Source organism: Oryctolagus cuniculus, chromosome 19, assembly GCF_051225735.1.
Source record: "Oryctolagus cuniculus isolate XC-2025 breed Fujian yellow rabbit chromosome 19, ASM5122573v1, whole genome shotgun sequence".
In the NCBI taxonomy this organism is placed as follows: domain Eukaryota; kingdom Metazoa; phylum Chordata; class Mammalia; order Lagomorpha; family Leporidae; genus Oryctolagus; species Oryctolagus cuniculus.
The window spans coordinates 6299124-6321066 of record NC_142885.1 but is presented as its reverse complement, the minus strand read 5'-3'; the positions used below and the strand labels follow the sequence as shown (position 1 = coordinate 6321066).

At 65.6% G+C, this 21943-nt stretch overlaps 1 protein-coding gene across 2 annotated transcripts in view; it reads left to right on the top strand.

Moving 5' to 3' along the window:
* The window catches only part of TNRC18 (trinucleotide repeat containing 18), an 82627-nt gene extending 60875 nt beyond the window's left edge, over positions 1–21752 (top strand). For both annotated transcript variants that reach the window (XM_070064332.2, XM_070064329.2), the window contains 12 exons: positions 6275–6702; positions 10259–10411; positions 10917–11058; positions 12324–12441; positions 12720–12795; positions 12898–13006; positions 14164–14280; positions 14788–14952; positions 15169–16547; positions 19139–19375; positions 19969–20043; positions 20193–21752. In XM_070064332.2, the coding sequence (XP_069920433.2) occupies positions 6275–6702; positions 10259–10411; positions 10917–11058; positions 12324–12441; positions 12720–12795; positions 12898–13006; positions 14164–14280; positions 14788–14952; positions 15169–16547; positions 19139–19375; positions 19969–20043; positions 20193–20399 (3206 nt within the window). In that variant the 3' untranslated portion in view covers positions 20400–21752. The remainder of the gene's footprint in view (positions 1–6274; positions 6703–10258; positions 10412–10916; positions 11059–12323; positions 12442–12719; positions 12796–12897; positions 13007–14163; positions 14281–14787; positions 14953–15168; positions 16548–19138; positions 19376–19968; positions 20044–20192) is intronic.
* Positions 21753–21943: the final 191 nt, after the last annotated feature.

The window sequence follows — 21943 nt, the reverse complement described above, 5'->3', positions numbered from 1 at the left end:
CACTGTGGAGTTCCTGGGTTCGAGTCCCGCCTCTGCTCCTGACCGCGGCTGCTTGCCCGTGCACACCCTGGGAGGCAGTGGTGATGGTCCAGGTCCCTGCCACCCACGTAGGGGACCTGGATTCAGCTCCGGGTCTTGATTTCAGCCTCGCCCAGTCCTAGCTGTTGGGACCATCTGGGAAATGATCCGCTAGATGGGAGAGTTCTCTGTGTCTCCCTGCCTTTCAGATAAACACACACTTTAGCAAGAGAATGGATGGAAAGCTCATCTTTGCGTTTATTCGGATGTTTGCCTCTGCTGTTGCTTCTCGTTCCAGCTTGAGGGTGTCCGGCAGCATCGCCACGTTGCAGATCTGTTGGTGTTCTTTTATTTGGAAATATTTCTCCACCCTCACTCTTCTCTGAGGATTTATTTTCTTATTTGAAAAGCAAAAAGACAGGGAGATCTCTCATCCACCTGTTCACCCCCAAATGGCCAGAGCTGGACTGGGCTGAAGCCAGGAGCCTGGAACTCCATCCGGGTCTCCCACGGACTTGGGCCATCTTCTCCTGCTTTCCCAGGTGCATTAGCGGGGACCCGGCTTGGGAGGGGAGCAGCTGGGACGCCGGCGCCGCAGTTGGGGGCTCACCCTCCGCACCGCGCCGCGGGCCCCTGCACCATGGTTCTCCAGCAGTGTTCCCCTTGGGTGAGGACTTGGGCTTGGCACTCGCTTCTCCCCACAGTTCCGAGCCGTGTGCTCTCTGCTGCGCTCCGTCTGTGATGAGCGGAGGCCGTCTGTCCAGATGTCCTGTAGCGGTGGGCGGAGCGAGCGTTGTGGCTCTGGTGGGCTCGTCGTGGTCTTCGCCGGCGGCGTTCCTCTTCATGGGCTTCTTGGTTTGTCCTGCCTGGCGCTCACCTCCCCCCTTGTGTCTGCACACTTCCGGCATCAACCTGGGGAATGTTCCAGCCTCAGATGTTTCCCGCCCTTGTTCCTTCTGACAGCTCTCAGGCACCCCTTCCTTATCCTCTCTCTCTCTCTCTCTCTTTTTCTCTCTCTCTCTCTCGTATTTATTTGTAAGGCAAAGTGACAAGGGGTGAGGGGGGAGAGAGAACACGCTTCCATCTCCTGGTTCACTCCCCAAATGCCTGCATCAGCCAGGGCTGGGCCAGGCTGGAGCCAGGAGCCAGGAGTTCCGTCTGTGAGTGGCAGGGGCCCAAGCACGAGGGCCATCACTTCCCAGGTGCATGCTGGGAGGAAACGGTCGGAAGCAAAGGCGGGACTCGATCCCAGGCACCGTGATACGAGGGGCAGGCGTCCAGCCCGGCGGGCAGCAGCTTCACCCACTGCGCCACACGCCAGCTCTCCCTTCCTCTCTTCATCCCTTCAGCTCTGAGGTCTCTCCAAGGATTTCTTGTTATTTATTTGTTTATTTTATTTTTTATTAGTTAAAAGCCAGAGTTAATGAGAGAGGAGAGACAGAGAGATCTTCCATCCGCCGGTTACGCCCCAGATGACCACAGCAGTAGGGACTGGGCCTGGCTGGAGCCAGGAGCTGCTTCTGGGTCTCCCACATGGGTACAGGGGCCCGGGCACTCGGGCCATCCCGTGCTGCTCTCCCAGGCCGTTAGCAGGGAGCTGGGTCGGACGCGGAGCAGCCGGGGCTTGAGCTGGCTCCCTTAGGGGACCCGGCGCTGCAGGGGGCGGCTCTGTGTCCTTGCTCGTCTTCCTCATTCTCTGCGAAGCCTCCGTGCATTGACCCCAGCGCTGGTTCTGCCTTGGTGTTAGCAGCTGCCCTTCTGAAGCCTCGTCTGCCTGGGCCAGCCTCGGCTTTGTTGTCGGGGTCGGGTCCAGCCGGTGTGTTTTCTGTCCAGAACGCGGTGTGTTTCCTCGGTCCTTTGGCTGCCAGGAGCCCTGGGGCATGCCTGGAGGCTGCGCGCACCCAGCCCCTTGCGTCCTCTCTCTGCCTTGGACTACTTCCTGCCAGGGCTCGGGCCCCCAGAGTCTGTTTCTAGGTGGCTGCCCTGGTTGTGTTGAGATCGGTTTCTGCTGTCACTGGGGCTGCTCCGGGCCTGCTCTGCGCAGGATGGCTAGGCAGCAGGGGGTCTCTCGTGGCACCGTCTGCTGTTTCAAGGCTTCCCTTCCCTGGTTCTTTGCCACGCGTGTCCCACCCTTGCTGTCCTGCGTGTGACAAGACTGGCCAGCAGCAGGGTGGCTGGTGCGGGGACGGGACCCGGTCCTGGTCCTCGCACCTCGAGCCCAGCCTTCTCTGCATACTGCCCGTCCACCCCGCATCTGCCGTGTGCGTGTGCGTGTGCGGGCGATGACGCGCGCCCAGGGTTCCGGGGGGCTGTCGGCTGTCCTTGGGTGCCCCCACTCCGCCCCGGACCCCTCCGGCCTGCGTTTTTCAGTGCAGCAGGAGGTCTGTTAGGGAAGGGTCTCTCGCCGGGATCGTTGGTGCTGCCGCTGACTCCTTCCCGCCGGGTCTCCTGCCGGCCCCTGCTGCGGCAGGGCGGTGGGGCTGGGCCTCCCTCAGGAGCCCTCCTGGCCAGCAGGCCTGGGGGGCCCTGGCCTCTCGGCTCGCGCACTGGGAGAGCCCATGGCAGGACCAAGCTCTGGTCTTTCTGCACAGGGCATTGCCGGGGTCGTGAGGACGTCCGGGCCCTGCCCAGGAGGGGTGCCCTCAGCCCCTCGCTCACATACTCCCCCTGGGCCCCAGCCAGCCGTGGGCCGGCCTCGAGCCGTGCGGGGTTGGAGAACTTACCCACTGCTTCCAGGGGCGGGCAGGGGAGGTGCCTCGGCAGTGTGGCCCTGTGAGGACAGAGTCCGGGCCCAGGAGCGCTGCCCGACAGGTGACAGGACTCATCACAGGGCTCAGCGATTTTCCAAGTGAGGTAGGGGAGAGCTGGGACTCCCAGCAGCAGGACAGCAGAGGCAGAAGTCCTGGGTGGACTGGAGGGCAGTGGGCTCTGGGTGAGAGCGGTGGGTACAGTGGGCAGTGGGCACTGGGTGAGAGTGGTGGGTACAGTGGGCCGTGGATACTGGGTCAGAGCAGTGGGTACAGTGGGCAGTGGGTACTGGGTGAGACTGGTGGGTACTGTGGGCCGTGGGTACTGGGTCAGCGGTGGGAACAGTGGGCAGTGGGTACTGGGTGAGACTGGTGGGTACTGTGGGCTGTGGGTACTGGATCAGAGTGGTGGGTACTGGGGAGAGCAGTGGGTACTGGGTGAGAGTGGTGGGTACTGGTTGAGAGCAGTGGGTACAGTGGGCAGTGGGCACTGGGTGAGGGCAGTGGGCACTGTGGGCAGTGGGTACTGGGTGAGGGCAGTGGGCACTGTGGGCAGTGGGCACTGTGGGCAGTGGGTACTGGGTGAGGGCAGTGGGTACTGTGGGCAGTGGGCACTGGGTGAGGGCAGTGGGTACTGGGTGAGGGCAGTGGGCACTGTGGGCAGTGTGTACTGGGTGAGGACAGTGGGTACTGTGGGCAGTGGGCACTGTGGGCAGTGGGTACTGGGTGAGGGCAGTGGGTACTGTGGGCAGTGGGTACTGGGTGAGGGCAGTGGGCACTGTGGGCAGTGGGCACTGTGGGCAGTGGGTACTGGGTGATGGCAGTGGGTACTGAGGGCAGTGGGTACTGTGGGCAGTGGGTACTGGGTGAGGGCAGTGGGCACTGGGCAGTGGGCACTGTGGGCAGTGGGTACTGGGTGATGGCAGTGGGTATTCTGGGCAGTGGGTACTGGGTGAGGTCAGTGGACACTCTGGGCAGTGGGTACTGGGTGAGGTTAGTGGGTACTGTGGGCAGTGGGTACTGGGTGAGGGCAGTGGGTACTGGGTGAGGGCAGTGGGCACTGTGGGCAGTGGGCACTGTGGGCAGTGGGTACTGGGTGAGGGCAGTGGGTACTGTGGGCAGTGGGCACTGTGGGCAGTGGGTACTGGGTGAGGGCAGTGGGTACTGTGGGCAGTGGGTACTGGGTGAGGACAGTGGGTACTGTGGGCAGTGGGCACTGTGGGCAGTGGGTACTGGGTGAGGGCAGTGGGTACTGTGGGCAGTGGGCACTGGGTGAGGGCAGTGGGCACTGTGGGCAGTGGGTACTGGGTGAGGGCAGTGGGTACTGTGGGCAGTGGGCACTGGGTGAGGGCAGTGGGTACTGGGTGAGGGCAGTGGGTACTGTGGGCAGTGGGTACTGGGTGAGGGCAGTGGGTATTCTGGGCAGTGGGTACTAGGTGAGGTCAGTGGACACTCTGGGCAGTGGGTACTGGGTGAGGTTAGTGGGTACTGTGGGCAGTGGGTACTGGGTGATGGCAGTGGGTATTCTGGGCAGTGGGTACTAGGTGAGGTCAGTGGACACTCTGGGCAGTGGGTACTGGGTGAGGTTAGTGGGTACTGTGGGCAGTGGGTACTGGGTGAGGGCAGTGGGTACTGGGTGAGGGCAGTGGGCACTGTGGGCAGTGGGCACTGTGGGCAGTGGGTACTGGGTGAGGGCAGTGGGTACTGTGGGCAGTGGGCACTGTGGGCAGTGGGTACTGGGTGAGGGCAGTGGGTACTGTGGGCAGTGGGTACTGGGTGAGGACAGTGGGTACTGTGGGCAGTGGGCACTGTGGGCAGTGGGTACTGGGTGAGGGCAGTGGGTACTGTGGGCAGTGGGCACTGGGTGAGGGCAGTGGGCACTGTGGGCAGTGGGTACTGGGTGAGGGCAGTGGGTACTGTGGGCAGTGGGCACTGGGTGAGGGCAGTGGGTACTGGGTGAGGGCAGTGGGTACTGTGGGCAGTGGGTACTGGGTGAGGGCAGTGGGTATTCTGGGCAGTGGGTACTAGGTGAGGTCAGTGGACACTCTGGGCAGTGGGTACTGGGTGAGGTTAGTGGGTACTGTGGGCAGTGGGTACTGGGTGATGGCAGTGGGTATTCTGGGCAGTGGGTACTAGGTGAGGTCAGTGGACACTCTGGGCAGTGGGTACTGGGTGAGGTTAGTGGGTATTCTGGGCAGTGGGTACTAGGTGAGGTCAGTGGACACTCTGGGCAGTGGGTACTGGGTGAGGTTAGTGGGTACTGTGGGCAGTGGGTACTGGGTGATGGCAGTGGGTATTCTGGGCAGTGGGTACTAGGTGAGGTCAGTGGACACTCTGGGCAGTGGGTACTGGGTGAGGTTAGTGGGTACTGTGGGCAGTGGGTACTGGGTGAGGGCAGTGGGTACTGGGTGAGGGCAGTGGGTACTGTGGGCAGTGGGCACTGTGGGCAGTGGGTACTGGGTGAGGGCAGTGGGTACTGTGGGCAGTGTGTACTGGGTGAGGACAGTGGGTACTGTGGGCAGTGGGCACTGTGGGCAGTGGGTACTGGGTGAGGGCAGTGGGTACTGTGGGCAGTGGGTACTGGGTGAGGGCAGTGGGTACTGTGGGCAGTGGGTACTGGGTGAGGGCAGTGGGCACTGTGGGCAGTGGGTACTGGGTGAGGGCAGTGGGTACTGTGGGCAGTGGGTACTGGGTGAGGGCAGTGGGCACTGTGGGCAGTGGGCACTGTGGGCAGTGGGTACTGTGGGCAGTGGGCACTGTGGGCAGTGGGTACTGGGTGTGGGCAGTGGGCACTGTGGGCAGTGGGTACTGGGTGTGGGCAGTGGGCACTGTGGGCAGTGGGCACTGTGGGCAGTGGGGGAGGTGGTTCTGCTGTCTGCGCGTGTCCAGGTAGCCCAGGTGCAGGATCCGAGACCCAGGGCGAGGGGCGCGTCCCTGGGCTGTGGAAAGGATCCTGAGTGGCCTGGGTGCGGGAGGACGGGCTGGGCCCGGGGCTGATTGGGCTCTGGTGTGGCCCTGCCTGCAGAGGGGCTCGGGCCGGGTGGTGGCAGGGCCTCCCTGCTCTGAGACGCAGCATCGGGAGGGGGAGGGGGGCCCCGAGGCTGGGGATTTTCGGTGGGCTTCCCCCGCCTCATCAGAGGCTGGGCCCCACCCAGCTCACCTGCCCTGGCCTCTGGGATTTCCACGGACCACACGGGAGACGCTGGGAGGGCCCAGGTGGGCCGGGACCTCCGCATGACAGCTGGTGCTCTGGGCAGCCGGAGGTGGGGGCAGGAAAGGCCGAGCCGGTCCTCCTCCATCCCTGGGCCACTGGATGAGGGCAGTGGGTACTGTGGGCAGTGGGTACTGTGGGCAGTGGGTACTCCTGGAAGCCACGAGAGGCGCCCACACAGGCAGCCAGGCTGCTGGGGAGGAACGGGCCTGTGGCCTTGCTGCTGGTGGCCGGTGGGGCGGGTTGGAGCGGAGGCCGCGGGGAGCCTGCGCACGAGCCCCTCCCCCTCCTGTCGCAGGGACGGAGTTTGAGTACACGGACTCGGAGAGCGAGGTCAAGGTGCGCAAGCAGTCACCTGCCGGGCTGCTGCGGCCCAAGAAGGGGCTGGGGGAGCCGGGGCCCGCCCTGGCCGTGCCCACGCCCAGCGCCCGGGGGCCCGGCCCCGCCAGCCCAGACAAGGCCAAGCTGGTGGCAGAGAAGAGCCGCAAGGCCAGGAAGCTGCGGGGCCCCAAGGAGCACGGTTTCGAGGCAGGACCCGAGGCCAGCGACGATGACCTGTGGGCGCGGCGCCGCAGCGAGCGCATCTTCCTGCATGACGCCTCGGCCGCCACCCCCGTGCCCGCCAGCGCCACGCCGGCCGCCAAGCCCAGCCGCTGCGGCAAGAGCGGCCCGCTGAGCCCACGCAAGGACACCGGCCGCGCCAAGGACAGGAAGGACCCCAGGAAGGTAGGGTCGGCACAAGTGTGCATGCAGGCTGCGGGTGGGGCCCCTGGGTGCGCCCAGCCTGGGAAGCCCCTGACTCCAGCCCGTGAGCCTCTGGGGAGCCGTGCCTTCCTAGTCGCAGCCCCCGCCCCGCGGCAGAACTCCGGGAACACCTGTGCTCTCAGAGCCCCTGGTTCTTGTCCAGGGTGTGCCGCCGTCTGAAGCCATGAGACTGTGGGTCTGTCGCTGGCAGAAGCCCTGGCCTGAAGGGGCTTTGACTTCTTCACGAGACCGGAGGTCCCTTCCCCCACTGCCAGTTCGCAGATTCCCTGAGCTGTCCCCTTGGACTAGGGAAACTTGGTCAGCAGGAGTTCTGACCATTAGTCCTGTTGCCCTTTTTGCACTGGCTGCTGGGAAGCTGGTGGCCAGTCGGTCCCCACCTGCGTGCTGAGTCCAGGTTGACAGCGACTTTCTGGTGGTGTCTGACTCCAGCGTCTCTGCCCCGAGTCCCCGGTGGAGGCCGAGCCCTCAAGTAGCCGTGCTGAGGCGGCGTGAGGAAGGGACTGTAGTGGGATGGCGTCCACGGGCACCTGGGCGTGTGCTCCCCTCTTACCTCCCACGGCTCAGCCGTCTCCTGGTCCTCAGGGCCTGGGGGAAAGGTGCCGGCACGGTCCAGGAATCCCGCGCCGGGCCGGACGTGTTCTGGCACTTTCCCAGGTGGCCCCGTGTGAGGGAGGTATGTTCCAGTCCAGGTAGCTGGTGGTCTGCCCCCTGCCCCTGTGGTCCCTGCCACGGATGCCTGAAACCACAGGCAGCTCCGAGCCCCTCTCTAAGCACGGTGATGCCAGGAGTGTGGTCTGGTCACGCAGATGCCGCTCAGCCTCTGGGGCCGGGGGGGGGGGGGGTAGGCAGCGCGGTGTGCAGGGCAGCGGTGACCCAGTGCCAGGTGGTGAGAGAGGGCGCACGGCTTAGAACCAATGAACGCTTCACCTCTGCGATTTCCCGGTGAATGTTTGCGGACTGCGGTGACACGAGTAACTGGACACCGTGGCGAGAGGAGCCCTGTGTTTAATTTCCTGAGCTGGCGTAGACCCACGTGAGGTAGCTTCCCCCTGCTTCACTTTCCCATGGGCCACCCCTGCCGGTGAGCACCAGAGCCCAGCCTTGAGTGTGGGTTCTCGCACCCTGGGCCGTAACCACGGGGCCACGCTGCTCTCTGGTGCCCGCTGCTGGAGCCCCTGGCTCCCCCCGACCCTGGTGTGCAAGCAGCCAGGGCTGTTGGGGGACAGGACCAGAGGCTCACTCAGTCTTGGGTTTTTCATAAATTGTTTCACTCTGAAAGGCACACAGACACACACACACACTCCATCCACGGCGCTCACTGGCCTCCTGCGCAGGGAGCTGGAGTGGGGAGCGGACCTGGGACTTGAATGCGTGCCGTCTGGTGTGGGATGTGGGCATCCCAAGTGGCACCTTACCTGCCGGGCCCAGGGCCTGCCCAGGGCCGGTGTTTGACAGCGTGATGAGACGGACCAACAGGTTTATCGTCGGCCACCGTAGAAATCACTCCGTGGACTGCACAATAACTTTTTTTGAGATGTTTTTATTTTGGCTATTTTTAAAAAAAAAAAAGATTTATTTATTTATTTGCAAAGCAGAGGGACAGAGAGACAAAGATCTTCCATTTGCTGCTTCACCCCCCACATGGCCGTGACGGCCAGGACTGAGCCAGGAGCTTCTTCCTGGTCTCCCACATGGGGAGAGGGGCCCAAGCACTTGGGCTGTGGTCCGCTGCTCTCCCCGGCGCGTTAGCAGGATCTGGAGCAGAAGCCGAGCAGCCCCTGTTACGGATGCCTGTGTCAGGGGTGGTGGTGTAGTCTTACGTCCTGTGCGTTTGTGCCTGCCTCAGGGGTTTCATTTCTTACTCTGCCCACGTTCAGACGGCGGGAGCATTGGCGCAGCTGGCCATCCCTAGGGGGAGCATTGGCGCAACTGGCCATCCCTGGGGGGTGTCCTTCCTTGCCGTCCTCTGCGCTGGCTGCAGACGGGCTGATGATGGTATTTTACCATTGTCATTATCGAAGCCACAGACGTCCATGGGGTGGGGCCTCTGTCACACTGGGAGTTAGTTTCTTTCTTTTTTTTTTTTTTAATAAAGGGGAGGGACTCCCAGAAATGGGTGTTGTAGTTAAAGGGGAAATGATCAGCTCCCAGTTCTGTGTGGAAGATGCTTTGGGAGGTAACGTGGAAGGCACAGAGAAGGAAGGAGAGGAGAACCCGGGAGGAGACAGCTTTGTGGCTGCCGCCCTGGCCCGCCCCTGCCCTGCGCAGGAGGGCACGCAGGCTCCAGGGCCGCCCCGTCTGCCGGCGTCAGACGCAGGAGAGGCTCTGTGGTCTCTGTTCCACGGCGGGGTGAGGCTGTGCCCCTTAGCCCTACACGTTGCCGTGTGATGTGGGTGCCGTGGCCGTCCTGTCTTGGAGGCACCCGTGCCCACTGCTGGCTTTTCCTGTGAGCTCGTGGCCCACCTGCCCAGTCCCAAGCCCTTATGTCTCTGACACGTCGCTTAACAAGGCACCGAGTTAGCTGCTGCCCGCCCCCAGACCCGTGACCTGGATTTTACCGGCTTTACACGCCAAGTGCACTGAACGGGACCTTGGCGGCCTGGAAGTGTGGGTGCTCCCGTTTGTCTGACAGGTTGCTAGTGCAAGGCTGCGGCTGTCTTTAAAAGACTGGGGCCAGTTTCCCTTCCGTGTGGGCGGTGCCCCTCAGGGGGGGGGTGCTGCCCTCCCCGCCGGGCAGGCCGCAGGACCCCGGCTGTTCTGGAAGCAACTTAGGCAGGAAGTGGGTTTGAGCGCCCGGGCCTGGAGAAGTGGTCGGGAGGGCCGCTTCGGCGTGCGGCATCCCTGGTGGGTCTGCTGTGGGGGGCAGTGAGACGAGCCAGGGCTCCCTCTGCCTGGGGCACACCCACAGCTGCCACAAAACAGAAGCCGAGCTGCCTCCGTGTGCCCCAGACACGCTGGGGAGAGAAGCTGCCAAGCAGAACTCGGGCTGAACTGCCAGGATGTGTCCGCGTGTTCCGTGAGCTCGCGGGAAGTCCTGGGTGCTCCCTGCGCGGGCAGCCGGTGCCCTGTTGCGTGAGCTCGCGGGAAGTCCTGGGCGCTCCCTGCGTGGGCAGCCGGTGCCCTGTTGCGTGAGCTCGCGGGAAGTCCTGGGCGCTCCCTGCGCGGGCAGCCGGTGCCCTGTTCCGTGAGCTCGCGGGAAGTCCTGGGCGCTCCCTGCGCGGGCAGCCGGTGCCCTGTTCCGTGAGCTCGCGGGAAGTCCTGGGGCGCTCCCTGCGCGGGCAGCCGGTGCCTTCAGGGCAGCGTCTGCTTCGGTGGGGGGACAGCAGCTCCCTTCCAGCAGTCATGTAACGATCGGGACTCAAAGCAGAGCTACCCGGGGCAGGGGGAGCGGACGTGTGTCCTGGCTCAGGGCGACCCATGTGGGGCCGTCCAGCGCTGGCGCGGGGGTGAGGGGCTGGGGCGGATGGGGTGGGGTCCGCCCCTCCTGATGGCTGCCTTCTGCCGCTTCCCCCTGCAGAAGAAGAAAGGGAAGGAGGCCGGCTCGGGAGCTACCGTCCAGCCGCCCCGCACCCCTGCGCTGCCCCCTGAGGCCAGGGCCCCTCACACCAGCTCCCTGGCCACCGCCAAGAGGAGCAAGGCCAAGGCCAAAGGAAAGGAGGTGAAGAAGGAGGTGAGGCTGCCCGGGCCCTGCTCCCTGGTGGGGGGGGGGGCCCTGGCTTCAAGTCCCCCGCCCCCCGTGGCCCCTGTCTGTGCTTCTGAGCTTGGATGGGGTCACAGCTCCTAACTGCAGCAGCAGTCCCCACAGACGTGGGCCCTGTCCCCAGGAGGCGCCACCTGGACCACTGCCCAGAGGCCCGGTGTGGCGGCCAGCCCCAGGAGGGTCTCCACACTGCCCTCAGTTGAGAAGAGGGCATGTCGGCAGTCACTGCCCAGGCTGGTTTTCTCCAGCCCTTTGCCCACGCTGGGAGTGCTACCTCGGTCTCCCTAAGGAGAGAGCCGAGCTGTCTGTCGTTGTACTGGCTGTAGGGAGAGTGCTGAGTATGGAGTACCGTGCCAAGTACACACAGGCCTCTGGGGTGGACCCCGCCGGGACCCCCACTGTGCCATGGCCCCGGGACTCCGGAGAGGTCCTCTGTGCCCCGACCTCAGCTGCGGGTGTCCTGCTCTGTTCTCAGAACCGGGGCAAGGGGGGCGCCGTGAGCAAGCTGATGGAGAGCATGGCGGCCGAGGAGGACTTCGAGCCCAACCAGGACTCGAGTTTCTCCGAGGATGAGCACCTGCCGCGGGCCGGGGCTGTGGAGCGGCCGCTGACTCCTGGTGAGCAGCACAGCCCTGTGTGCCGGGGGGGGGGGGGGGGGGGCTGTGCCAGGGTCTCCTGGGGAAGCCGAAGGCATTGGCTGAGCCAGCGCGGGGGTGGGGGCAGGGAGGGGCACATGCAAAGGCCCTGAGGCGGCCAGGAGCGCAGGAGCTGCCGCGGGCGGAAAGGAGGCCAGCTGAGCTGTGGCCTGGGGACGAGGCCAGGCCCCGTGTGAGCCCTGGGAGGCTGTCCACGGGGAGCCACGTGGTCAGGTTGGTTTTGAAACAGCTGCTGCTGCTTCCTAGGGATCAGAGGGGGCCCCACTGTCGCCTCCCAGGCAGAGCTGGTAGTGGCCTGCGGCCGCCATGCTACCAGTAGGTGGGAGAGGCGGGAGGTTTGGATGTGTTAGGGCCGGAGAGTGATTGTGATGGCGGGGTGTCAGGGTGGGTGTGGCGAGGAGGAGTGAAGACTGGCACTGTGGGGAGCTGTCCTGAGACCCAGGTCCTGCAGGGAGCGGGGAGATCTCCCAGCGGGGTTAGGTAGCTGCAGTTCTGGTGGGTGGCTCACGTCCAGTAGGCACTGGGGCCAGGGGTCTGCAGCTCTGGGGAGTTTTGGGAGGGTGGAGTGGACACAGCAAGTGCAGGAGCTGGGCCCTCCCTGAGGGTGCGTGGGGCCGCTGGTGCAGCGTTGCCACCAGCCGTGCGGCCACATGTGGTCCTCGGGCCTGCAGGGCGCAGTGGCTGTCCCGAGCCCCGTCCATGCAGAGCTGTGGGACTCAGCCACTGGGCCCTCCCCACTGTCTTCCTGCGATGCTGCGGGCTTGGGAGGGGACATGGGAGCCAGGGCCCCTGCGGTCCTTCCGCCGTTACTGCACGCGGGGTGGCACGGCCAGGCCCTCTGCCCACACACGAGGCTACCTTGGAGAAGGCCCTTGGCCACCCCGAGCCCTGGGGTCCTACTTGGGGTGGCGGTGACAGGGAAGGAAACACGGTACTGTGGGGTGGGGCAGCCGTGAGGTTGGCTGCGTTTCGTTCTCCATAGCCCAGGTGGGAAGCGGGGGGCTGGACGCCAGGGCCAGCGATGGCGTCCTGAGCGTGGGGTGGTAGTGGGTGACCCGGGGCTTCCTGCTCTGGCTCAAGGCTGTGCAGGCCACCGCCCCAGGGTTCCCAGCCACCTGGGGCTGGTGCAGGCACACACGCACACGCATGGCAGGGGTGGCCCGCAGGCCTGGGGGGAGGCAGGATCTCCCAGAGGCTCGGCCCTGCCTCACTGCTCCCTCCTGCAGCCCCGCGCTCCTGCGTCATTGACAAGGACGAGCTGAGGGACGGCCTGCGCGTGCTGATCCCCATGGACGACAAGCTGCTGTACGCCGGGCACGTGCAGACGCTGCACTCGCCGGACATGTGAGCGGGCCGGGCCGGGCTGCGTCTCCACTCCCCGTCCCCGCCCTGAGCACAGGGGGCTCGCCAGACCAGAGGGAGTGTGCATGGCCTCTTGGGGTCTGGTGGGGCTCCTAGTGATGAGGAAACTGAGGTAGAAGGGGGCAGAACCCGCCTTCCCGTCCTGGTGCCGCATCCTAGCCGTCTGGGAGGCCAAGCTGGCCAGGGCAGGGCGGGGCGGGCCCCTCTCTGCAGGTCTCCGGCCTCCGCCCGCTCACTCGGCCTCTGTCCTGGCCTTGCAGATACCGTGTGGTGGTGGAGGGTGAGCGTGGGAACCGGCCCCACATCTACTGCCTGGAGCAGCTGCTGCAGGAGGCGGTGAGTGGGGAAGGTGGGCGGGACCCCGGGCGGGAGGCGCCAAAGACTGTGGCCCCAGCTTTGCTAGGCCACTGCCTGGTGCTCAACCCCACCCCCTCTCAGATCAACGACGTGAGGCCGGCCTCCACGCGCTTCCTGCCGCAGGGGACCAGGATCGCAGCCTACTGGAGCCAGCAGTACCGCTGCCTCTACCCGGGCACCGTGGTCCGAGGTGAGCGGCTGCCCCCCCAGGCCTCCGTGCCCCTCCCTGCGGTTTCACTGCCTCACCCAAACCCAGGTGGAACTGAGCGCAGTGTGAAGACGCCCGTAGCTCCTGACTGAAAACTCTGGGGCCTTTCGGCACGGCTTGGTCCAGGTGCTCGCCAGCCCTCTCACAGGACTGTCACCCCTGCTGCTGTCACGCCGGCTCTGTGGGGAGCACAGGGCACCATCTTAGCCAGCCTGTCAGCAGAGAGTGTCCTGCTCCCCGCTTTCCCACACAAGTTCTGGGGTGAACAGACTTGGGTCCCATGGTTTCTGGTGGGCCCGTTGGACGGACCTGGGCCACCTTGTCTGTAACGTGACGCAGTGAGGCCGGCGTCCTTCCACACGGGGCTGACGGAGGTGGGGAAGGGGCACCTCCAGGACGTCGGGGGGCCCCTGGCACACGAAACAACGGGTACCCCAGAAGCGTGTGTGGGTGTGGGGCTCAGACAGGAGGCAGGTGCAGCCGCGGCTCTGCCTTTGCTGTGGGGAGAGCTGTGTCCTCCGGGGATGGCTGCCGCCGCTATGGAGGACACTGCCATGGGGTGAGCTAGGCACAGCGAGCAGGTTTAGTGCTGGCGTCTGGGGGTGGGCAGGGGTGCACGCCGTAGCACAGTGGAAATGTAGGAGAGCCTGGGCAGGACCACGAGGAGATCTGGCTGTGGGGAGCCCGGATGTCCTGTTAGGGCAAACCCCAAGTGCCAGCCCTTCCGGGTCTTTCCCCTAGCCCGTCAGACTCCCTGCAGCCTGTGTCTGGGGACATAGGCGTGGGGGCCGGCCTTCGGGAGAGGGGCTAGCTGTCACCATGCACACCTGAGAGGTCACCTGCGCCCAGCATCCTTCAGCGTAGAGCAGGGCAGAGCTCCCCACTCAGGCCTGTCCCCCACCCCTCGGCCCCTCCACTGTTGGGGTCCCCGGCACCCTGCCAGGATGGGGCTGTCTCATGAACCCAGCTTCCGACAAGGAGTCAGGACTGAAGTTGGCACCTGCGAGGCAGGGCTGCCCAGCTGCTGCATGGCTCCCAGGCCCACTGGCGTTCCCCTCACCCCACACCTGTACGTGGGCCCCTTCCTGCCTCCCGTTGCCCAGAGGTGTGGCCCCACGGACCTGTCTGTCCCGCTCCAGGGCTGCTGGACCTGGAGGACGACGGGGACCTGATCACCGTGGAGTTCGACGACGGAGACACGGGAAGGATCCCCCTCTCGCACATCCGCCTCCTGCCTCCTGACTACAAGATCCAGTGTGAGTGACGGGTGCTGCCTGCCACTCCTGTGCCCCAGCCGGGGCCGCCCCTGAGGCCTGTGCCTGCTCTCTGCACCCTGGCCCTGGGCTCTGTTTGCCATTTGCACTGTTGGGACCCACAGTGGGCGTAAGAAACCGTGGCCGGGGACTCCCAGACGGGGGCCTGAAGCGGGACTCTCACAGCAGTCAGGAGGCTGGCCCCAGACCAGGAGCCCAACAAGAACCGTTCCTGTCCAGGCCCGTGCGGCTGGTTCTGCCTCCCCTGGGTGCGGTAGTGACGCTGGGGCTCGGAGACCCTGACGACTCCCCCAGGCCCCTGTGCTAAGAGGCAGAAGCAGGACGTGGCCCCGGCACTGCCCGACTTCTCAGGGTTCCTCAGTGCCGCATAAGAGTCAGCAGACCTTGGTTCAGCCCCAAACATGGCCACTCCTGCGCCCCTTGACGGGGGACCCTTCCAGAAACTCAAAGACAAGGACCAGGCCTGAGCCCGTCTGCTCTGCCCCGCAGGTGCTGAGCCATCCCCGGCCCTCCTGGTGCCCAGTGCCAAGCGCCGCAGCCGGAAGACCAGCAAAGACACCGGGGGAGGCAAAGAGGGGGGCCCAGCGGGGGCCGAAGAGTCGGGATCCAGGGCCCGAGGGCGTGGGCGGAAGCCCAGTGCCAAGGCCAAGGGTGGTAGGTTGGCCTGGGCCTGACGGGGGCGCTGAGGCAGGGGCGGCTTGGGGTCTGTGCACAAGGTCACACCCATCTCCCATGGGTGGGAGGTGCTACCGTCCGAGAGCAGCTCCCGTGGGGCCAGCACGGCTGGGAGGACTGCTAGTGAGGCCCCTTCCTGACCCCGAGGGGTCTGCCCGTCCCTGGCCTCCATGTGTCCTTTTCTCTCTCTCCCAGACAGGGCTGCTATCCTGGAGGAAGGGGGCTCCACGGATGAGGTCCCCAGTGCCCCCCTGTCCCTGGAGCCGATCAGCACCCCAAGTTCCAAGAAGAGCCCCCCGGAGCCTGTGGACAAGCGGGCCAAAGCCCCCAAGTCCCGCCCAGCGCCTCCCCAGCCCAGCCCTGCACCACCCGCCTTCGCCAGCTGCCCAGCTCCCGAGCCGTTCGGGGAGCTGCCAGCCCCCGCCACGGGCCTGGCCGCAGCACCCCTGCCTTCCGTGCCCATCACCATGCCCGCCACCCGCCCCAAGCCTAAGAAGGCGCGAGCCGCCGAGGAGCCGGGCACCAAGGGCCCACGGAGGCCGGGCGAGGAGGCGGAACTGCTCGTCAAACTGGACCACGAGGGGGTCACGTCCCCCAAAAGCAAGAAGGCCAAAGAGGCGCTGCTGCTCCGGGAAGACCCGGGGGCCGGGGGCTGGCAGGAGCCCAAGGGCCTGCTGGGCCTGGGCAGCTACGCCCCGGCAGCCGGCAGCAGTGAGCCCAAGACAGCCTGGCCCCAGGCCCTGGATGGAGACCTCGCGCAGGAGCCGGCGTCGGGGCTGGCGCTGGAGGACTCGGGAGACCCCAAGAGCCCCGACAAGGCGCAGGCCGAGCAGGACGGGGCCGAGGAGTCGGAGAGCAGCGGCGGCGGCAGCAGCAGCAGCAGCAGCAGCGGCAGCAGCAGCAGCAGCAGCGGCTCCGAGACCGAGGGCGAAGAGGAAGGCGACAAGAGCAGGGAGGAAGGCCGGGGCGCCGGCGGCCGCGACTGCAGCGCCTCCAGCTCCCGGGCCTCGTCTCCTGCCTCCTCCTCGTCCTCTTCCTCGTCCTCATCCTCCTCCTCCTCGTCCTCCTCTTCCTCGTCCTCCTCCTCCTCGTCCTCGTCCTCCTCCTCCTCGTCCTCCTCTTCCTCATCCTCCTCCTCGTCCTCCTCCTCCTCCTCGTCCTCCTCCTCCTCGTCCTCGTCCTCCTCCTCGTCCACCACAGACGAGGACTCCTCTTGCAGCTCAGACGACGAGACCGCCCCTGCCGCGGCAGCCGGCCCCTCTGCCCAGCCGGCCCTCCCCACCAAGGCACCCAAGCAGGCAGGCAAGGCACGCTCCTCGGCCCACTCCCCAGGCAAGAAGGCGCCCGCGGCGCCGGCCCCAGCCCCTCCGGCCCAGCCCTCACAGCCTCTGAAGCCCAAGGCCCAGGCTGGGGCGGGCACCAAGAACCGCCCCAAAAAGAGAGAGGGCGTCCACCTGCCCACCACCAAGGAACTGGCCAAGCGGCAGCGCCTGCCGTCTGTGGAGAACCGGCCCAAGATCGCCGCCTTCTTGCCGGCCCGGCAGCTCTGGAAGTGGTTCGGCAAGCCCACCCAGGTACCCTGGCTTACAGCAGGGGGCGGGGCCTCCCTCCCCTCCGCCCTCCCAGCAGCTCCTGGGCATGGTTAGCTGTGGGGCAGCCATGCCCCACTTCCTAGATGGGACCACTGAGCTTAAGAGGCCAATGTGACCGCAGAGCCCATGGATTACCACAAGGTGCCAGGGCCCAGCAGGGGGCTCCGGCCCGCGTGGACGGTCCTCAGAGGTGTCAGGGCCCACGTGAACGGTCCTCAGAGGTGTCAGTGCCCACGTGGATGGTCCACAGAGGTGTCAGGGCCCAGCAGGGGGCTCCGGCCCGCGTGGACGGTCCTCAGAGGTGCCAGCCAGACAGCTGCTTCTCCTTGCCGTCGCGGTGCCCAGCCACTGACTCCACAGGCCGCGCACCCGGAGCCCTGAGCCAGCACGGTGGTGGTCCAGCAGCAAGGGCCTCTTGCCCTCTGGCACAGAGGTTCCAAGTTCAGTCTCCTTGCTGTGGCTGAGACCAGCTGCCCACCCTGGGCTGCTCGCTGCGGCTGGAAAGAGAGCTCTGTGTGCGGGAACTGGGTCCCGCATGCACCCCAATATCAGGGAGTGGGGGAGCCCCCTCAGGCCAGCCTGTGGCCGTGTGCTGTCTGCACGTGTGTGCACACATGAGCACATGTGTGTGCCCTCACACGTGTGCTGTTGTGAGCACACATGCATAGGTGTGATCGTGTGTATGATGTGCACAGCAGGCTCCCGCAGGATACATTGGCACACACGTGTGCACACACGTGCATCCTTCTCCATGGGGACCTCAGCCCCCGTGGTCCCCTGCCCATCGTGCACCCCAGGGCGGGGCTTGGCAGGCGTCCTGTGGGCAGGAGTGCCGCCGCGTCTTGTCCTCCCGCACAGCGAGTCGGGAGACCCTGGCCGCATCCGCACTTCAAGGCCCAGCTGCCCAGGCAGGCTGAGGTGCTCAGGGGTCGGCAGTGACGGGCTCGGGGTGTCTCTTCAGAGCTCAGAGCCTCTGGCTCGTGCATCCTCCACTCAGGCCTTCCAGTAAATGGGTCCTGGACTCAGCCCTGACCGGTCACAGTGGCCAGCAGTAGATCAGCAGCTTCTGACGGCCAGACCCCGCGCTGCACCCGCTGCAGGGTGGGATCAGCCCCCGGGCCCCACTGGAGCAGTAGCTGGAGGCCAGGAAGGCGGGACGGCTGCCCAGGGACTGCACGCATGTACACAGGCACACACTGGTCCTCATGCAGGGGCACACACATGTACACACTGGTCCTCATGCACACACATGTACACACTGGTCCTCATGCAGGTACACACATGTGCACACTGGTCCTCATGCACACACATGCACACACACATGTACACACTGGTCCTCATGCACACACACATGTACACACTGGTCCTCATGCACACACATGCACACACTGGTCCTCATGCACACACATGCACACACTGGTCCTCATGCACACACATGCACACACTGGTCCACATGCACACACTGGTCCTCATGCAGGCACACACATGTACACACTGGTCCTCATGCACACACATGTACACACTGGTCCTCATGCACACACATGTACACACTGGTCCTCATGCACACACATGCACACACTGGTCCTCATGCACACACATGCACACACTGGTCCTCATGCACACACATGTACACACTGGTCCTCATGCACACATGCACACACATGCACACACTGGTCCTCATGCACACACATGCACACACTGGTCCACATGCACACACTGGTCCTCATGCAGGCACACACATGTACACACTGGTCCTCATGCACACACATGTACACACTGGTCCTCATGCACACATGCACACACATGCACACACTGGTCCTCATGCACACACATGCACACACTGGTCCTCATGCACACACATGTACACACTGGTCCTCATGCACACACACATGCACACACTGGTCCTCATGCACACATGCACACACTGGTCCTCATGCACACACATGCACACACTGGTCCTCATGCAGGCACACACGTACACACTGGTCCTCATGCAGGGGCACACATGTACACACTGGTCCTCATGCAGGGGCACACATGCACACACTGGTCCTCATGCAGGTGCACACAGACACACAGGCATGCACACACTGGTTCTCACACAGGCATATGCACATATGTGCACACGGACCCATGTCCCTTGGCTCTCAGCGTGCACACACGCGGGGCACCCGCATGCACGAGCACACGGGCACACCAGGATCAGGAACACGACTCAGCCTGGCAGCCAGTGTGGGTTTGGGTGTGGGAATTGCTTTGCCCCGGAGCCCCTGCAGGGCGAGGTGCGCCTGCCCCAGTGGGCGCCCAGTGCTGCTTGGGCCCTTGGGGTCTCGCCCCCACGCCCCTGCTGCTGTCCTCGGGATCCCACGCAGGGGAGTCGGTTCCAGCGACTCGGCATCTGTGCGGGACTGCGGGGAGGGGCGGGGCGGCCTGTGCCTCACAGCCCACCCCCACCCCGTGGACCTGGAAAGGAGGGGCTGCCTCCCCCAAGCCCCGCGAGGCAAAGCGCCGGCGGGGTTCGGGGCGGCCTCCGGCCGGGCCGGGCGGGCCGGTGACGCGTGCGTGTCCCGCAGCGGCGCGGCATGAAGGGCAAGGCGCGGAAGCTCTTCTACAAGGCCATCGTGCGAGGCAAGGAGATGATCCGCATCGGCGACTGCGCCGTCTTCCTGTCGGCCGGCCGCCCCAACCTGCCCTACATCGGCCGCATCCAGAGCATGTGGGAGTCGTGGGGCAACAACATGGTGGTGCGGGTCAAGTGGTTCTACCACCCCGAGGAGACCAGCCCCGGCCGGCAGCTGCACCAGGGCCAGGTGAGCCGGCGGGGCGGGGCGGAGACCCGGTGAGCCGGCCCGCAGCTGCCCCAGGACCAAGGGGCGGGGCGGGGGCGGAGACCAGGTGAGGGGGGTGGGGTGGGGGGGCGGAGACCAGGTGTGCCAGCCTGCAGCTGCCCCAGGACCGGGGGCGGGGCGGGGGCGGAGACCAAGTGAGCGGGGTGTGGAGACCAGGTGAGCCGGCCCGCAGCTGCCCCAGGACCGGGGGCGGGCGGGGGCGGAGACCAAGTGAGGGGGGTGGGGGTGGGGGCGGAGACCAAGGGGCGGGGGCGGGGACCTGGTGAGCCGGGGTGGGTGGGTGGGAGGGGTGGGGGTGGGCGGAGACCTGGTGAGCCGGCCCGCAGCTGCCCCAGGACCGGGGGCGGGGCTGGGGCGGAGACCAAGTGAGCGGGGTGGGGGTGGGGGCGGAGACCAGGTGAGCCGGGCGGCAGCGGCGCCAGGACCAGGTGAGCCGGCTGGGCGGGGTGGGTCCAGGGCGGGGGTGGAGACCAGCCCTGGCCGGCAGCGGCGCCAGGACCAGGTGAGCCCGTGGGGCGGCCGACCCACCGGCCAACGCCTGTCCGTCCCCGCAGCACTGGGACCAGAAGTCCGGCCGCAGCCTCCCCGCAGCCCTGCGGGCCTCCAGCCAGAGAAAGGACTTCATGGAGGTAGGAGCGCGGCGGGGGCCCCTGCACAGCCCCGCGTGTCCCGGGCCCTCTCTGCGTCGCGCCCCCGCGCCCTTGGCCCTGCCCAGCCTCTGGTCGGGAAGCGGGGACTCGCGGCCCCGGCCGCCCTCACGAGCCCGCCGTGCCCGCAGCGCGCGCTGTACCAGTCGTCGCACGTGGACGAGAACGACGTGCAGACCGTGTCCCACAAGTGCCTGGTGGTGGGCCTGGAGCAGTACGAGCAGATGGTGAAGACGAAGAAGTACCAGGACAGCGAGGGCCTGTACTACCTGGCCGGCACCTACGAGCCCACCACGGGCATGATCTTCTCCACGGACGGCGTGCCCGTGCTCTGCTGAGCGCCCGGGAGGCCCCGGGGAGGGCACGGGCCCTGGAGCCGCAGGGGAGGGGGCTTCCCAGGAACCAGTCTGAGGCTCGCTTGGGTTCCGGAGCCACCGGGACCTCCCACCGCGGGCTGGGGGCGCCCGCGCCAGCCAGCTTCGGGGACCTGCCCCAGGCACTTGCCCTGGGCACCTGCCAGGGGCGCCCGGGGCGCCAGCCAGCTCTCTAGACCTCCGGGCACCTGCCGGGGGCGCATGCGCCAGCCAGCTCCGTGAACCTCGGGGCACCTGCCGGGGGCGCATGCGCCAGCCAGCTCCGTGGACCTTTGGGGACCTGCTCCAGGCACCTGCCGGGGGGCGCCCGTGTCAGCCAGCTCTGGAGACCTCCGGGGACCTGCCCTGGGCACCTGCCGGGGGCACCCGCGCCAGCCAGCTCCGTGAACCTCGGGGCACCTGCCAGGGGCGCCAGCGCTAGCCAGCTCCGTGGACCTCCGGGGACCGGCCCCGGGCACTGCCGGGGGCGCCCGCACCGGCCAGCTCCGTGGACCTCCGGGGACCGGTCCCAGGCACCTGCCGGGGGTGCCCGCGCCGGCCAGCTCCGTGGACCTCGGGGCACCGGCCAGTTCCAGGGACCTGCCCCGGGCACCTGCCAGGGGCTGCCTGCCCCTCTGCGTAGGGCCCCGGGACGGCGGGACCCAGATGTGCGGGCCCGGCGCCAGGTGGAGAGGGGCCCCCAGCGCGGGGCCCAGACCCTCACACTACAGAAACCCCCAATGGTGCTGACGCCCGCCCCGCCCCGCCCTGCCGGGAGGCGGCCCCTCCCTCTGTACAGTTTTTCTCTCCCGTGAGACTCGTCCGCCCCTGTATCATACGCCTTTAAATGGAGTCAACTTTTTAATTATATATATAAAGATAAATATATATAAATATATATAAATATAAACTTTTTAAAACTGTGAAAAAATAGCTATGGAATTATAAAAAAAAGCAGCAGCCCAACAGCGAACACATTCTGACGTGCAGAATATTATTTTTTATTTCCTGTTAGATTGTGAGTGTCTAGCACCCGGCGCCTGCCCCGTCCTGTACCCGACCCCAGGCTGGCGCAGGAGGAGGCAGGGACCCGAGCACTTACGGCCCGCGCCTTCCCGGGCGGCGGCGGCCTCGCCAGACAATCTTGGAAGGAAAAGCCAGACTAAGGTGTTGTGTTTTTTGTTTTTTTGTTTTTTTTTTTTTTGGGTGGGGGGTGGGGTGGGGAAATTATTGTTTTTCCTTTTTTAAGTTTCTTTTTGGCATTTTGTTTGTTGGCAAATTCTGTGTGATCTTTTTCATAAAAAAAAAAAAAAAAAGAAAAAGATTTAATTGGAAAAATACCGGTGGTTGGAGTGCTCTGTTCCGGGGCTGGGGCTGGGGGCCTGTGGGGGGAATGGGGGCTTTTGGGAGCTCGCGGCGGCCGCAGGCGGGGCGCGCGTTTTTCCTTCCACGCTAAGGTGCGGACCCCCGGGGGTCCCCGCCACCCCCACGGGAGGGCACTGGGGAGAGAAGGAGCGGGCGGAGGCCCT